Source organism: Ambystoma mexicanum, chromosome 10 (assembly GCF_040938575.1).
Source record: "Ambystoma mexicanum isolate Mex_15411 chromosome 10, UKY_AmexF1_1, whole genome shotgun sequence".
NCBI lineage: Eukaryota > Metazoa > Chordata > Amphibia > Caudata > Ambystomatidae > Ambystoma > Ambystoma mexicanum.
Genome location: NC_090932.1, coordinates 110,673,483 through 110,692,221, shown reverse-complemented (window position 1 = coordinate 110,692,221; position 18,739 = coordinate 110,673,483). Strand labels below are relative to the sequence as shown.

The 18,739-nt window shown below is 44.6% G+C and overlaps 1 protein-coding gene across 2 annotated transcripts in view; it reads left to right on the top strand.

Moving 5' to 3' along the window:
- The first annotated feature begins 297 nt into the window (after positions 1 to 297).
- CDCA2 (cell division cycle associated 2) overlaps positions 298 to 18,739 on the top strand; it is a 1,069,442-nt gene continuing 1,051,000 nt past the window's right edge. For both annotated transcript variants that reach the window (XM_069617593.1, XM_069617592.1), the window contains exon 1: positions 298 to 435. In XM_069617593.1, the coding sequence (XP_069473694.1) occupies positions 313 to 435 (123 nt within the window). In that variant the 5' untranslated portion in view covers positions 298 to 312. The remainder of the gene's footprint in view (positions 436 to 18,739) is intronic.

The window sequence follows — 18,739 nt, the reverse complement described above, 5'->3', positions numbered from 1 at the left end:
TGAACAGCTAAGGAAAATATGCCCAAATACGCTTGGTATATGGCCTTTGAACTCACGCCTGCCTGTGCCGTACGCATACGTGATTTGTACGGTGCATTTGTGAATCTAATCTAGCCCTACGCTATCGTTTGAGGAAGGGCCCTTTGTGCCACGCCCATCTAGTTGCCTTGCCCATCAGGGGGCGGGGCGACTAGGTGGGCATGGGCCGGAAGATTGTCAAACAGCATCTAGGATTCCGTGCCAACATGGGCGCCAGACGTGCGCGCGCATCTCGTAGAATGTTTCTTAAGTTGTCTTTCTTTTGTTTCTAAAATGACGTGTTTGAATTTAAATCCTGGCGGTATGACTTTGAGCTACAGCAGTACTACGGATTCTTGCAGTGCTCAGTTTGGCGGTTGTGAAGAGCAACAGAAGTACAAATCCGAGGCTATGGAGGTGAATTTTTAAGACATATCCTGCTTCCGCTTGTTTGGGCGTTAATAGCACGGAGGCCAAATGTGATATTGTGTACTAGCCGCGGTGGAAAACTGCTAGTGATGATTCTATTGGTGGGGCAATGGTGGGTGCTGCCTTGCCAGATCAAGTAATGTGATTGGAGTGAATGTTGTTCCCGTTCGTAGTGTTGTGATGGCAGTGATGATGGCGGGTTATTCGTGCTGTAGGAGTAGCGCTACCAACCCTCTGCTTTGGGCAATAATGTGTTTATTAATGCGAGCAATACAATGACCAGTAATTGTGTTGTGACATATTAACGAAATCATTAGGGAGCTGGTGTAGGTGGGCAAGCTTTACAAAATGGTTTCGCCGATCACTTCAGTTGTGGTAGCTCAGCAGAAGCGGCCTGCAGACAGTATGTGATTCCATACAATGTCATTTGCGCTAATCGCATAACCTTAGTGGCAGATGGCACTTAAGCACATAGAGCAAAAAAATAAAAATGCAGGCCGTTTACCTTTTGGGCAAAATACATGCAAACCTCTTAATTTGCATATGTGTTGACACCAAGGAAAGTCACTTCACAAAAATGCTCATCATCATGGAATCAGCCGTGGAAAGTAAAATTACAAGACGTTGCATTAGCCAAGAACTTTGTGGTGTGATATGCATGAATGACCCTATTATTTTAATTGGATACACTATTTAGTCAACCCATGAGTGGTTTTCTTTTTAGAAGCATGTAATAACATAGGCAATTAACGGAAGCACTTGCAGGGATTCAGGTAAGACACAGTGAGTGTGATAAATTGACTTCTGCCATGCAGAAGACCATGGGTGAGTAGAGGCTTTAAGTGCTCCCTCAGCCCTCGCACTTCTACAAAACAAGAGCCAACACAATCCTAAAGGTAAAACGGGCACAGTTAAGAGCTATACCTCCTTCACCCTTTGTGGTAACGATGGGCGTCTATATTCTCAAGAGGGGCGTGAATGTGGTTAAGCAACATTCCAAAATGAATGTCCACTGTTCATCCAAAATGTGTATACTTAAATTAAAAATGCCATCTACAATAATAAATAACTAGAAAAACATGACAGTCCCCATCCCTGTGAAAAAGAACCCTGAATAAGCACAGATAGCAAGATGCAGCAAGAATCGGTGGTATAAGGCAAGTAATAACCACAATGTTATTTAAAGAGGTCTGTTCTTGTGTTCAAAATGGATACAAGTGACCTAACCACTTGTATCCATTTTGGGGTGGGGCAGTTGGCAGTCAGTAGTACCCTTTTGCGGTTTTTGGTGGTCTGGTAGCACTGAATCGGACTTATTGGTACTCTGCAAGCAATTCGAAATCCGGAGTGTGCAAAAGGCAGTACCGGAGGGTCCTGGTTGTTCTAATGAGTCTAACTGTTCTTGAAAACCGTTCAACAGAAAAAAAACCACTAGAATCCTGGCTGTCTCGCCTTTCTAGGTGCTGTGAGTACCAATCCAGGGGCTCAGGGACAAGATGGATCTTTGTTCTCGGGCTCCCAAACTGGGGAGGCTGGCACAAAACTGCAGGGGTCTTTCAACACAGTGAGATACTGCGTGCTGCTGTGGCTGGCAGAGACCAGTCTTAAGCTGCAGGTTTACCCCCTATGGTCTGTGGGGATGGTTTGGGGACAAGCTTGACTTTGCCTTGGAACATCTGCCCCACCTCCCAACTGGAGCACTCTGGAAAGGGCTGCTTTCCCAGCAGGTCCAAACAAAATCGTGTGTGTATGTGTGTGTGTATATATATATATATATATATATATATATATATTTTTTTTTTTAAACTTGGGTGTTTCTAATAATAATATTTTTTTTTAGGAAATAATTCACAGGATTAAAGCCAAAAATTGTCAAACTTCGTTGAACAAATCCCCTCCCAAACCTTTTAGTGAGTTACACACAATGACCATTCTACCAGTCAGAACAATAGGTCAGTTACATAAAACGGGCGAACGAAAACCAATGGCGGCATCAGTTCATTGCATACCTCGTTAATTCCCCTGCAGTTGTTGGTTTGGTCTAGGGTCAGCCCTTTAACTTCATAGTGAGCAGTGTGTTAAGATGTCAGAGTTTTGGTTTGTCACTACCCCATTTTAAGATTCACCAATCAATGTGACACGACTCCACACAGTCATTAACCACAGCTGACATTTTTCATATGTAAATATGTACCAGAGTTTGTTCATCCAGTCATTTTTGGAAGCTATAGTTGTCTTTCCATTTCTGGGTTAAGGCCACCCTCCCCGTTCTCAGCATAGCTTCACCTAGGTTTTGGGATTGTTAGCCCATGACTGTCCTTGTCTGGATGCCCAAGAGTACTTGTAGAGGTTCCAGGTCAGGGGTTATTCCCACTGTGTATTAGATCCAGCTGAGGACTTCAGACCAGTAAACCTTTACTTTTTTGGGCAGGACCACCACCTGTGGAACCAGTCTGACAACATAGTCTGGGGCAGAGGTGGGGGAGGATCCCAGGAACATCTTGGAAGGTCTCAGGGGAGGTAACTGCCAGCAGTGCAGTATTTTGAAGGTGTGCTCAGTTGCCGAGTTATAAAGATTGCCAGAAAACATTAGTTTATAAATTGTACCCCAGGTTCCTTCTGGAATTTCCTGCTCTGACTGTTCGGGCCGAAACTGCTTGAAATTCTGTCTCTCTTCTACTTCCGACGTAACCATCACTTCCCTTTCGTGAGGTGGCTTTAATGACTTTCTCAAAGGGAGTGAGGGGTTGAAAGTACTATCTTGGGTTGGACAAAATGCCTTATGATGCAAAGGTACTCAAAAACACTCAAGTGACTCAGCTCCCAGAATCTGAGACGGTGGAATTAAGTCAATGAAATGGCCTTCTGAGAACAGTTGTCCAGTTTTGAGTGGCGAAAGCCGCTCCCATCTTCTAGCGGGGACCCCCACACTGAACTCAGCAGAGATGGCCAGGAAGAGAGGTTGTCATTGCATTTACCCTTTTTCCATAGGCTACACAAGACTGCAGGAGTTGCGTGTTTCCTAATATAATCGGGGATAGTTTTTGTTGGGGACCATAACTGGTCCCTGACTTTCTTTGGGTGGGTGTATAGGTCTTCGATGCAAGTCCAGTATGTGCCTAAGTCATCTTTAAGGTGTTCTGACATGACTCGCAGTGGGCCGCTTTATAGTACAACCAGAAGTCTGGAAGATCAAAGCCACCAAATTCTCTAGGGAAGGTTAAAGTCGTCAGTTTAATTCTAGTCCTCTTCCCTTTCTAAATTAATTTATCATCAGCTTTAGTTTGGCAAAGAAGGATTCCTGGAGAGCAGTCGGAAGGGCAGTAAACTGGTACAGCAACAGGGGAAGTACATTCATCTTAACTGTCACCACTCTCCCAAATCAAGAGAGAGTTATGGGGGCCCAGCATGTTGGGTCTGTTCTAATCTTCTCCAACATGGGGGGGGGGGGGGGGGGTGAAATTGCACTCTACCAGCATTCAGAGGTCCCTGGGAATTTTGATTCCCAAGTACGGAGAAGCCATGTTCTTAATTCTCATCCCACCTATGGTTCTCTTAAACTCTAGTTGCAGAGTCATTGGCACCAATGGGCATTAGGCTAGATTTGGGAATGTTTATTTTCAGGCCTGAGAACCGACCAAACAGTTTTATTTGAGAGACAAGGTCAGGCAGATAATTTTCTATGTCTGTTAAGTAGCATAGGATGTCGTCTGCAAACAGAGAAAGTTTAAAGTCAAGGACCCCACACCGAGTTCTTGCTATCTTTTGGTTTTCCCTAATTGATATGGCCAAGGGCTCAATCGTAAGTGTGTATATCAAGGGGGGGAAATGGGACAGCCTTGTCTAGTTCCTCTAGTCAGCTGGAAAGGGGCTGATGTAGTGCTGTTCACTGCCACCCTAGCCATCAGGTCGTTATAGAGGGCTAAGATCCATTGCCTGAAGTTGGTACCATAACACCATCTTTTGCAGGACCCCCATGTTGCGCCATTCTACTCTATTTAAAGGCTTTCTCTGAATCCATATTGAGACTAAGTAAGCACTCCTCGTACATTAAAATGATTTATATTCTCTGAAAATTGGCGGCCCGGAATAAACCCCACCTGGTCCCCATGGATCAAGGAAGACATGGCGTGATGGAGTCTATTAGCTAACCCTTTTTCCACTATCTTTACGTCTGTATTCATCAAAGGGAGAGGGTGATAGGATTGGCATAGGGACGGGGCTTTGTCTTCCTTCGGGATAACTATGAAGCCCGAGAGCATGGATCCCGGGAGCAAGCCAGTTTCAAGGGCATTATTGATCAGTCTGGTTATGAATTGGGCTAGAGTAGAGCGGAACGTTTTAAACAATCAGACCGTGAAGCCATCTTGCACTGGCTCCGGCCCCCCATCTTCATTTTACTGATGGTATCCAGTACCTCCGCCTCGGTAATCGGGGCTACTAACGCTGCCACTTTGTCCGGTGACGGACACAGGTTGGGGAGAGCGTTCAGGAATTGGCCAATTAGGGAAACCTCTTCATTATATTCGGTCGTATAAAGGGTTTTGTAAAATTTATGAAATTCATCTACTATCTGAGCATCGTCAATAAGTCTTTCTCTTCTCGCTGGTTGTATTGCAGCTACCCTTCGAGCATTTCTTTGTTCCCTTAACCTCCAGGCTACGTCAGCTCTCCCCCCCCCCCCACCCTCCATCTCCATGTATTTCTGTTTGAGGAACGCCAACTTGCGTTCCGTTTGGTGACTCAAAACAGGCTTTCAATTCGGCTCTGTATTTCAGGAGTTTCTCCCGATCACCAGGCAGCATTTGGGGTTTCAATTACCCCCCCGCCACCCCAGTTGCAGTTTTTCTATCTTCCCCTTAATGCTAACTCCTGCGCTGCTTTCTCTCTTCATTTTGGCATTCCTATCAAGACGGCTCGGATAGTCGCCTTAAATGCCTCCCATATTCCCGGAATCCCCACCTTGTCATTGAAATGAAAGAATTATCTAATAGACTTCAACAGTGTTTGGGTCAACTTCTTATCTTGTAACAGGTCGTTGCAGGACCAATTAGTATTGTTTATCTGCAAACATTTCCCCTATTCTGACTAACTAGGTCATGGTTCGACCTCAGTATGGACTCTGTGGTTGATTCCAACACTTTTTTTAAAATTATTTGTTTACATTTTTTTTTTTTTAATGGGCTTCCAATTGGGAGGTCTATTTTATTTATTATATTTGATTTTATACCCAAACCCTGGGGTATCACGGCGTAGTTTTACAAGCATATTAGAGTTCTTAGCAGTTACATACAGTAGTTACAACTTTTTGTGTTACACATAGAATACAAAAGAAAATGTACACAATTTATGATTACTTAATAGGCTTAGGGATCGCTTACATAAAAAAATGAGCCTGGTGGTAGGGATGGTGGTCTGGGTGAAGTCCAACGGGAGTTAGTCTTTGTTAAAGAGCCATGTTTTTAATAGTTTCTTGAATTTAGGGTGAGTCTTGTTGCAGATGTTTGTTGGTAGTGAATTCCAGATTCTAGGGGCTGCTATGGGGAAGCTAGAGCTGCCTTTTCTAGCATTAGTGAAGCGGGGGATGGTAAATTGTGTGTTGGTGCTGGATCTAAGTGTTCTGGCTGTGGTTTTGTGTGATATGCTTTGGCTAAGATAGATATGGGCATTGTTGGATATGCATTTGTGTGTGATGGTGAGTGTTTTGTGAAGTATTCTTGCTTGTACAGGAAGCCAGAGTCCTAATCTCCTGTGTTGTGATATGTGTTCCCTCCTGTTTATGCCCAGTGCTGCTCTAAGGGCTTTATTCTGTAGTAATTGCATTTGTTTATATCTTTCTTCGAGGTGTCTAGTAGGAGGATGTTGCAGTAGTCTTAGTCCAGATGAGGGCTCTGGCAAGCGTGATGCAGTAAGCAGGGGTCTGCTTTTCTGCTTAGTGCGATCAATTTAGCGTTATATGCCGTGGAGGAGGCGAGTGAGCTGATATGTTTTGCCATGGTGAGGCTGGAGTCAAGGTATATGTTATGTTACTTGGCATTTATATAGCACCTTATATATCATTGGTATGACCTCAAAGCGCTGGTAGGTTGAACGCCCTCATGAACCGCAGTTCAAGTCAGTAGAGGGAGAGAGTGTCGTATGGTGCATGGGCAGCTGGTGTGGTTGTTGCATGATAGTTGCTTCTTAGCGGTAGGTGTGGTGCTGAGGAAATCGGTTGCATGTATTCAGTTTGGAGGGTGGACACCCAGACTGAGTTCTGGCTGTGTAAGGCTAAGCTAGCCGGTATGTGCTCAGCTAGCTGTGTTTTATTGGGATGATGAGGTGTTCGTAGGGTCATGTTAGTATGAGAACAGCTACACCGAATTTATCGTAGTATAGCTGTGTTCTAGTTGAATGATGGTGTATAGGAGAGAGTGAGCGTATTAGTGTGATATGGTGGTTATCCGATGACCAGTTTGTGTGAAGTACACTGTTGAAAGCAAAGAATGAATCTTATGAAATGCAGTGAAAAGCAAAGATTGAATATTGCTGAGTGTGAAAGCACTGTGAGGAAGGAAAAGGAGCACCACAAAGTGAACTGTATGAGGAAACACATTGGCAAAGTCAAGAAACTGGCGAAAGGAAAACATATTGTTGCAAAGTTGAAAGGTTGGCAAGGAGCAAGTGAATGTGAACCATAACACAGGTGCTGTTACAGAAGAACCTATGCGGGCAAGAAAGCCTAGGGTTACTGGTTGCATCCTGTAACGGGTGGACCGTGTGGTCCAACAACTGCGCCTAGGCGGGAGGGGCGGGGGAGGTGTTCAGAGCAGTACCCCATCTGTGAAAGCCAAAGAAACATCCAGAGAGCAAATCCAAGTGTATGAAAGAGATTGCTGAAGTGAAGCAGAAGAAAGCAATCTATAGGAACTGTCCAGAAACAAGGAGTGTAAGATGACCTGGAACGAATTTTGAATATTGAGAGAATGATTACAAGTTGGCAAGCTGCAGTCTTGGGGAAGGGAAAACCTAAGACCTTATGAACTTTGTGGTTTTCTGGAGGCAGGGAACCTCAAGACTTAGTGGAACGGTCTTGAACTTGGGGAACGGGAGCTGTAAAGTAAGCCTGGAGCTGGAAGAATCTCAGAACTTGTTTGGAACACTTTTTTGTTTTGTTGCTGACATCCCTAAACATTGTTCAGCTGTAGTTGTGAGGGCAAATCTAGGTTTTGGACACCCACCTTTTTAAGTTGAACTTACTGACTCAGACTATCTTTAGTTTCTTTAGGAAGGGAAATCCCACTTTAGCATAGGGCAAGTTAGGCCTACAACCATCCTGACTTTAAGTTAATACACCGTTTCTGGTTTATTTTATTTTTTTATATATTTTTATTTTTTACTTTTTATTAATTTCTACATAGTAAACAGAGGAAAGAACTCCAACCAACCAAAAACACCCTCCCCCCCCAAAAAAACACAACCCAACCCTTGCCACGGCACCAATGGTCCTTTCCATCTTGACGTTCTCCCCCGCCCCCCCCCCATTTAACCGTAGATGTCCAACAGTTTGTGTCTTTGAGGGCACCACTGTTCCCTAAATTCCCCTTTAGGGTAGTTCAGTGTCTCTCCCCAGTCCGCAGAGAAGTTCTCCAACCTATTATTGGCTGCATAGGGTGCCCATTCCATTGTGACTATGTCCCACACTTTCCTCAGCCAATCCTGCTCTGTCGGAGTCGTGGAGGACTTCCACCTCTGCGCAAGAAGGGCCATTGCAGCCAGTATGAACACTACGTTCGCCTTAGAGCTAGCCCGCCTCTCCCCAGCCTCCCCTTGCCCACTTTCACCGTTTCTGTTTAAACTTTGAATCTGTGTCTTGCTTCATGATGCCTTCAGTTTTCTTATTTTACAGGTTCCTTCCCTTGAGAGTGATGCTTTCCCTGCTTTGACAAGTATGACTAATCTTACAATGATTATCCTCCAAGTTTTTATCTTTTTGGATTAGACTCTCAATGTCTTTAATGAGACTAGTAGGAATGATTTCATAACTATTTTTCTTCTCTCATACTTCCGTTCTATTGACTGCGACGAGTCTGAGTACTTTATCTTTTTACTCTTCTGATTCTCAAGATGTCAGGAGTCTGGCCGGGGAACACAGGGCAATGGCTATAGCTCACAGTATGCAGTGTTGATTAGGGGAGATTCCTGATGCAATGCTAGCATTTAACAAAAAATGGGTACATACCAATATGGTCTGAGTTGAAACGGGTATTCACAGGAACTGCACCAGCAGAAGCTGGCTGTACGCAAAGAGACCGAAGGCAAAGACCAGCAAATATACTTGGCAACATGGATTGATCAGAATTAAGGGTGTACTGGAATATCATGGATTAGGGAAAGCCCTTGGGATCAGTTCCAGCAGGTAACACTTAACAACTGTTTTACAGCAGCGTCATGAGTTGGGCGTGCAGAAGAGACTGTTGTACTCGGTGCAAGGGTAAAACTGGCAACCATATACTGAGGCAGATAAGACTCAACAGACTAGGCAAAGGAAGTCTTTCCCTTATCTGAACGGAGACCAACCCAGGGGTCACACTGTAAACGGATACAGAGCGAGGCACAACACTGGACCAAGATGTATTACAGGCAGAAAGCAGTGTTGAAAGAAGTACCAGGTACAGGACAGAGAAACAATCAGAAACTGGAATATCGGAATACACAAGTCAAAAGATGGCAAGATGGGTCACTGTCAACACAGCGACTACGAGGGATTCAGGAAACTCTGTGTACTTTAAGAACAGGCACTAGAACTACGGACTGAAGTCTGCTAATATTGCACGCAAGGAACAAACAGGAAAACTTCCAGAGATGGAATTGCAGAGAGTAAGAGAGAAAAGGTAGGCAGAAACTGGACAAGTCTGTGAGTAGAAATGCTTATAGAAAATAGGGTGTTTACAAAATCAGAAAATCTATCCGTAAAGAACTGAAAGTCTTCTTAACAGCAAAACGGGACAGGGTTTCAGAAGGCAAAAGCTGGAAATCAAGGAAAGGTTGTAAAAGCAGACTGGAAAGGTTGCTGCAAGGCAGTAACAAGAAACAGTGTTCAAAAGCCAAAAATCGTGATATTCAGAAATGGTTCTAAAGCATGAACTCCTAGTGGAAGCAGTTGACTGAACTGCTTCTGTTCAAATTGAGCTCGTAAAGGCCCTCCCAGCCAACAGCCCAACAGGGAGGAGCTGATAATGGTCTTGAATAGCTGTGTTCAATTGAGCCCTGTCCCAGCTTCAGTAGCCTGCAGCAGTGGATTGTAATTAAGGTCTTTCTGGCGCTTGACAGCCTAGCCTGCAGTATCTTGGAACAGGTGAATGCAATCGGGGTCTCTCCAGCTCCTAGTATAGTGCTGCAAACAAAGCTGCGTCCTATGCCTCCTGCCTCTTGGACAGCATACATATACCAGAATGCATCTGCTGGTTTAACCCAAAACAGACTATGAAATTAGATTGTTCCAAAATTTGCAGCAGTTTATGAATGCAGAAGCAGTTTGTACGTTTTTAACTTTGCAAGTTTGCCATAAGCATAGTCTCAATGTGTGCATGTAGTGGTGCTGGGTTGCAGGTGGGTAGGATTGTGACTCAAGACTACCAGGCGGAAGCCGGCCCGCAACAGTTAAGGCCCGATAAGGAAAGGCCCTGTTTTGCGCCTGTTTGCGCACTGATGCATGGCCAACCACTTTGATCCGCGAGTACTACCTGTCGTGAGCCTGTCTGGAGCCATATGGGCTGTGGCCAGGTACTATGCTATCTCTATCAACATCGCCATTCTCGCCCCTCACCCCGCGGTCGCACGCTGCTGAACGATCGGTAAGATCTGCCTTACACCTATTCTGACTCTTGCTCTCTTGAACTCTCCCACCACAGGGTCTCCGCAGGCCTTGATGCAACGGCTCCCCTCTAATACGAGCCTTGCCCCCGCCCATCACGGGGTGACTTTGGAATGCACCGTTGACTTGGCTATTGCCCTACTCACTCGTAATTCTGCCGTACGGAGATTAACCAGTAAAGAATTGTATTTGCTATCTAATGCCTTGCATCTGCATGTGTGTTATTGTGCTACTAAACTGCCCTACATTATCCGCACATGACTCTCTATGCCGTATGCTGCTTGCCCCCTATACCAGTACAGTATAATGTGTGCCCCTATATTCTAACCTCACTGCAACCTCCCTCTGGAACAGCCTTCCTGCCTCCCTGAAACTTGAGGAGAACCATCTCCGGTTCCGGAAGCACCTCAAAACCTTCCTCTTTGCTTCTGCTTTCTCTCTCCCTCTCCCCTGCTAAATTCTCGACTGAACCTGCACCGAATCTGCAACTGGGCCACTCTCACCGACCTCGGTCCTGGGCCCAGCCACTCTCCTCTTGCACTGCCTCCCTGGCAACCCCTGCACTGAGGGACTGTCTCTGTATCCCTACAGCCCCCCCTTTCCCAGCACTTGTCTGCACTTACCTTGCACTTGCCACCAGCTGGCCCTATTTATTTACTTATTCTACTTACTTGTACTGCACTTCCCCCCCTCCCCTTCCCCTTGCACTTTTCCCTTCCCCCTACCCCTGCACTTGCGCGGTCTGAATGACACCTGGCCTAGTAGGATCGTTGTCTGTCTTCCCCTTGTTCCCCCCCCCTCCCTGCCTCGTCACGCCTTGAAACACTTGTGTATAGGCGCGTTACAAATGCCATATAATATCAGATACACCACCCCCAGCGTATCACTAATGCTGTTCCAAAATGATTTTGCATCTGCTATAATTATTAAGTGTTTACGCCAACACGTTTCTGCTGCCTGTTTTACTTCAACTTTTAAAGGATAGTTCCGGGACTTATTTTTTTTATTGTCCCTACGGTTCGGCCATGTGTTTTTAAGCATAAATCGGTAGATCGTAGAAAACTTTCCTATGGACCTTACCCGACTTTTCGTCCATTAACGCACTCGAATCAGCCGCCATTTTCTGATAATCCTATCATTTCCCCCCATCGCCCTGGCTTACCTGCTTTTGCGGCACTAAATCAAATCCCCCGCCCCTGAAACAGACTTTATCAAAACATTCATATTCCCCGCCTCTATCCGTGACGTGACTGTGCTGCGTAGGCAAACGCGCCCAGGCGTCTTCTACGCGACTCCACACAGAACCCGGAAACCAACACAGATCAGCTCACAACACAGCGCGCCACAATTCGCAATATGAAACTGTACTTTTAAATCAAACCGCAAGATTGTAAATTTGGTAAAGTACATTTATTTGACATCAAATGTTTAGAGAATATTCAGCGATTTTTATTTGCTCACGTTCCAAAAAGTTCGTTTTGAGGCACGCGATGTTCCTTTGCTGTACACAGGGTCTTAGATCATCTCACAATACAGCGCCACAATTCGGAATATGAAACTGTGGTTTAAAAGCAAACTGCAAGATTGTACATTTGGCAAAGTACATTTATTGGACATCAAATGTTTAGAGAATATTCAGCGATTTTTCATTTTTCTTTGCTCTCGATCCAAAATAGTTCGTCTTGAGGCAAGCGATGTTCGTGTGCAGTACACAGGGTGTTGGTTTACGATAACATAAGCTCTTCGGTCGCACTGATAATCGCATGGCTGTTCCAACAACGAGGCACTAGGCCACCACAACGGTCTGTATGTTGCATCTAGCCGTTAGTACCACGTAAGGGCATACTTGTACTTGGCGATCGTCCCATAAAATGGTCAGGGTGGTAACGTTGTTCACGCGGAGAAGCAACTGGCGGTTATAAAAGCCATCCGCCGGTGTCTGGTACTCGTGACACAGACAATAATGGGTGAAGTACCTGTTTGAAAAACATAAAAAATGAAATTAGTCTCACCATCAGATCTTTATTAAAATTATTAATTTTATATATTCGGTCGGTAAATTATTTCATAGCTAGGACAGTGCAACTGGGTTTTAAACGTCAAGGGGGGGCTGTAGGATACTGAGACAGTCCCCCAGTGCAGGGGTTGACAGGGAGTGCAGGTGGAGAGTGGAAGGGCCCAGGACCGAGATCGCAGACAGTGGAACAGTTGTAGCAGGGGAGAGGGAGAGAGAAAGCAGAAGCAAAGAGGAAGGTTTTGAGGTGCTTCCGTAAAAGGAGACGGTTCTCCCCAAGATAGTGCGCGGTACAAAACAATATGCCACATAGAACGAACAAGTCCAACTTAACCCGTCTTTAAAGCTACTGTATAGTAATTAAATTGCGGTATAAACTCATCTAAAGAGTTACTTACATTATATTTGCATTTTCCATTGTGTCTGTGCGTAGGGCAGCCCCGAAATACCACTCCTTCTATGCAGACGTTATTTCTTCTAATGAACGAACATGAAATGGCTTTCGTTTCTGAAATTATATTAATTATCGTTTCTTACGTGGTCCCGGCCTGTCAAGGTCAAATAACAATAGAACCTTATACTGAGTCGTGGGCCATTCTGGCACCCTAGAAAAAATCAAAGCAGCTGACCTTCACTTTGAACGAGCACACATTCCTAGTTAGCTACATTCAGTGTAAGGCCGTCTCACAGGACTTGAAATTTACACTCCATCTTTGCATTTTGTCTGCGTTCTTTGCAGCCCCACAGAACCATAAATACGGAGACATTCTATATTTTTGAAAAATGATTTATATTACTGTTTGGTTTAATTTAATGCGCAAATGAACAAGGGTGGAGAGACACATTGCATGTACACTGAGCAATCACTTTTATTTACACAATACATAGCTACACATATTCAATGGGCCTGCGACATGAGGAGACTCGAGAGAACAGACAATCAAATTACAATCATTTAAACCGTGATGTGTATTTCTCAATGAGTTCTTCTTTAGGTGGACATGGAACAGAGGCAATGTTGGGTGGCAATGCAGTTGTCCCCTGCACAGGTTCGTTCACAACTCCATTTATGTGCCTATCTAGGACGTCAACAATAAGTTTCTCAATAAACTCATATTGCATATCCTCAAACACTGGTTTGATCACCCATTGTTTACTTCTTTTAGTGAAGGCCTTATTGTAGCGAAGCGTCCCTAAAGTTCCGGTCGTCCTACTTTGTTGACGGCCAACATTATGGTTATGTGCCAAGACCGCTAAAAGAGTCCGATTTATCATGCCCTCCATGCCAAAATGCAATCGTTTTGGCCTGTACTTTAGGCACATATTGTGGAACACCTCCAAATCTCCTGTGTGGCAGAATTCCGTGAGTCCCCTCAAAGCTTTTGTTATAGTTTTATCAAATACAATCTTTTCAATGGCTTTGTGAGTGGGTGATGAAGGAATCAACCACTTCTTCTTCTGTGCCTCCTCTGTGGACAAATGGCCATGTTCACAATTGTGGAAATGTTGGTTCGTGTTCCATCGGTGAACGTTTGTACAGTGTGGCATTACTGACCGCCATTTTTCCAGTAGAATTTCCAACGACCCTCCACATGTTTTTGAGCTCCACCAAAGATGGTTGCTGATTGACTTGGACCACTGTGAAATAACCTTGCAATTCTTTTTTTTTTACCTGCAGCCGACAATTTTTTATTGATTGATTTTGCAAGATGCCAAACGTCAAATTGGTGATTTATATTTTTGTACTGTTCTCTCATTGTCTTGGCAATTGAAACGTGTCTGTCCGTGGCTATCAGGTCGATCACCATTCCCCGCGATTGTAGTTCTTGCAATGATGCTACAAAGCCAACTTTCTCCATGGCCACTGAGGATGTACTTTGTGACACCTGCACGACCACCGAACTCACAATTTTCTTACTTTCCATGTCCTGAAAGTGGTAGGTGCAGTACTTGGCTGAAAATCCTGGGCTGTCGCACTGTCCATCACTGGCTAGCCTGAACCGTTTGCCCGCGAATGTACTATCAATAGACATTTTTTCCATTCTCCAAGCTTCGCTAATGGCTGGAAATAGATAATCGGTTTGGTATTTGTAGAACTGAGTTTTCGCAATGAAATGGATTCCCACAAACTGAAAGAAAGACTCTCATTTTTTAAAACTTGAACCACTAAAAAGTGCAGCCGCTGCACAAAGTAGATTGCCTGCTGGCAGTTGTCCCAGCATAGGTTGTGCAGACCATGTGAACGGATGATGTTTTGTACAGGTGGCATGTATTTTAAGGTTAGTGCCTCGAATTGCACGAGTCACATTAATCAATGGCTCCCCACATACTTCCCCACCAACCGAATGCCCACATTTCATCCGAATAATAAGATCAATCAAACAACTATCGAATACAATGAATTTGGCCTCTTTCCTTATACTGTCACTCTGCATCCCAGCTGGTTCGGTCTGTAACGTTGAGGACATGTCACTCACATGAAAGGTAGAATCTCTGATATCGTCTTCCGCTATGTTCAGTGATATTGATGGTGTTTCATTGTCGTCCACTTCATTCTCTTCCATTGCAACATCTGTTCCTTCTCCGGCGATGGGTGAATAAAACAATTTCTTCAACTTTCTCGCGGTCTTAGTTTTTGCGGGTGTGGATTCTGTGAATTGATCTCCGACTGCATCCGAACTACCAGGAGGACATTCACTATCAATGGCTGGTGGTGGTATAGCTCCGTTGTCAATCACTTCATATTCTTCCCATTGGCACGATGCATCTCCAGTCTCAAGTCCCTGCCAAAAGGTTTGACAAGCAACATCTCTCGTTCGCTTCACTGTCTGTGTAGATCTAGTTCGTACACCCACTCGCAACTAGAGGACAGATTGGAAAAGGGATGTTCAGTTTAAACACAACTTACAGTATTGAACTATTAACAGTGAAAAACAACATAATATAGTGACCAGGACACTAACCTTCTTTTGCTTTCTTTTCTTTGAAACTTTCTTGCCTCGAACTTCAACATCAGGACGCTGTTGCTCCGACTCGTGTGTGCATGTCTCCACTTCCTCTTGCGCTGCAACGACTATGTTTTCCTGATAAGCACATCCATCACGCACTGACGCTCCATCGACTCCCTGAAACATAGAACTTTCATTAGTATGTATAATAATATCGAAAACACAAAATGTACTTGGGGACCAATACCCACGTACATCTCAATAGCAAAACACAATTGAACGCTTTGTGTAGAACATTCAAACAACAATTATTCACGCATTGTTGATCTAGTTAGATGGAACTGTCAAGATCCATACCTCGGGCTCCTCATAGACTTCCATGGATGATATTATTGAAGATGATGCTTCAGCGACTCCCTGAAACACAGTAATTGCATTAGTATGGTTTTCTATTTTGATAAAAAGAACAAACTTTGTGCAGGCGTGAACGGCTCATCTAAATAGACCTGCACAAATGATCAGTTGTCTAAAACAAATAATGGATATGTAAATATGATTCGATTTGCTCGATCGTTGCAAGTGTCACCACCCAGAGATCTGCATCAACTACTAGGGGTGATGTTCTTGTAGAAGAAGCTCCGTCATCTCCCTGAAACATAGTACTTGCGTTAATAAAGAAGGAAGTATAGCGGATGTAATCACGTCATATGATTTCGCTTGATTGAACTGTCAGTATCCATACCTCGAAATGCATAAGAACATCAAGGGACGATGTAACTGCGGTGCACACTTCTGCAAGCTGTTGCGCCGACCCGTAACTGCACGCTCCCCCTTCTTCTTGGACTAATGCTCCATTGACTCCCTGAAACATAGGACTTTCATTAGTAATGAACACAATATTGAAAAAAGAAGACACATAGGAGGGCGACGACAGAAGGACATATCAATGGCTAAATACGAAAGAAACATTGTGTGTAACAATCACGCTACAAGAATGCAAGATCTGATGATCTCCATCGATGGAACTGTCCTGAAACGTACCTCGAGCATCTGAGTGACATCAACGGTAGTCGTCAATACGTTGGACTCCTCAGCATCTCCCTGAAAGACAGTACTTGAATTATTTTGGATAACAATAATTATAACTGAAAACAAAGACTAGAGGACGAGTACAAGGGTGTACCATTAGGTAAAATAATTACACGATAAATTAAAACTATTGATTTACATGCCTAAAACAAGTCAGTGGCAGAATAGCCAAGTAAGATTACCCGATAGGCGCTTGAAGTGGCTGATGACTGCAATAACGACACGGATGGAGAATCTTCCGCCTTCATATTGAGTGGATACATAAATGGGGAAATTATTGTTAGCTAATGCTACACACTACCGCAAGGCCGAGAGATAAATACGTAAACTTGACTCACCAGTGGAGGGATGTGGACGAATAGAGTGGGAATAGCGGTTGAGAGCAATTTTCGCCTCGCTCGCGGTGTGTTCTTCTTTATTAGCAATGATGTGGAGTACATGTCAGAGGTAAAGTGCCTGCTGCAGATGCGGTATCGATCACCCCTCTTGTCCGCAAAGACTTCTAGGACTCTACTTTCAAGCTCAAAGGGTGGATATCCGCAATATCGGACCCATTCTCTTATCTGATCTATTGTCTTAGGGAAAACATGCATTATAGTACCTTCAGATTTATTATGGGTCTTCGAAGGGCAACCGCCAATGGAACAGGCAGGCATTGTGGAAAGTTCTGAAAAGTAAAGATCAACAATTCTCTATGAATATCAATGTGTTAAAAAATTAAATGACACATAAAAGGTTCAATGCAAGGTATGTTTTGGTTCTTGGAACTATACACGTTATTCACATGCGGATAAGTATTTGAATAACTTTAAAAAAAAAGAAAAATAATTTGACTAAACTCAGAACATGTGACTAGTTCCTTGCATGTACTGTCTTGAACGAAAAGAAATTGGACGCAAAATGAGTATGGTACATGGCCTTACCTTGACGAGCAAACAGTTAGATGCAGGGATCAGAGTAGTTTCTTGTCGTAGAACAGGGAGCAGTTCACAGGTTGCAAACTGACGAGTTTCCTCGAAGTGGTCACGGAAGTTCACAGAGACGAAGAGCAGATAACCAGCACCTTCACGGGTTGAAGTGCAAAGAAGTTCTCATTAGAAATATGAAGTGGGTTATAAAGAATTCGAAACAGGGGTGTGTTTGTGAATGAATGACGTGTATATGTCGTGGCATTATGCGGTTTGCAGGGGGCCGTCCAGCGTGAGGGGGGATGCTTGGCGGGAGACACGGGGTCTGGCGGTAGACATGGGAACAACAACCCATGCTCTATAGACCACTTTGAAGTGTACATGGTCTTTGGCACCTCTTGGCCTTTATCGCTCCCTGACAGCTCCACTTGCCAGCACAAGTACCCCGGTGCGAACTGCCTTTGATAGGGCGGGGGGTGGATTGGGGCGGTGGTCGTGCAGACAAGACACAGGAAGACTCGTGAATGGAGACACACTTATGTGGATTGCAGGGGGCCGTCCAGCGTGAGGGGGGATGCTTGGCGGGAGACACGGGGTCTGGCGGTAGACATGGGAACAACAACCCATGCTCTATAGACCACTTTGAAGTGTACATGGTCTTTGGCACCTCTTGGCCTTTATCGCTCCCTGACAGCTCCACTTGCCAGCACAAGTACCCCGGTGCGAACTGCCTTTGATAGGGCGGGGGGTGGATTGGGGCGGTGGTCGTGCAGACAAGACTCGTTTGCCGCAGGGCCTCACCAAGGAGAGGCCATCTAACTGCATGTAAGAGGCAGGCTGCAGGATCTAGTACATGGAAGGCAGGGGGGTGAGTTTATAAATACCTCACCCTCCCAGGAGAATATATGGGTGCAGTTCACCCTGGAGACCCTGGATGCCTAGGCAGTTAGTCAGCAGCAGGCTGGCCTGTGGTGGCAAGGCGGCACGGGCCAGAGGGGGTCATCTCTCTACCCGGTGCCCAAAAGGATGATTTATTATGATCAACCATATTGATTATTTACCTATAACCATGTTTTGTATCAATAAAATCCAACGGCCTTCCTTTTATTGCCAACGCTTGATCAAAGTGGTGTGGTAAGTATTTTTGGGGTCGGAGGCAAGGCCGGGAGGCTTGATGCCAACCCGCAAAATAACATATGTATGTCTGCTGCATATGGGTTCAACGGTTATGTGGATTGAAGGTGGGCGGCCAGCGTGAGGGAGGATGCTGGCCGGAGACATGTGTGTGACAAGACAAGGCACAGGAAGACTATTCAATGGAGACACACTAGATTCATTTAAAAAATCAAAACAACCATTGTTAAAATATATGTTGGGTTTTATTTTAGATCTTAATTTCAATTGAACATAAATAATAAACATTACACATTGTAAAGTTGCGGTTGCAGCACATCCAGGGAAAATCCGCGGTATTGTC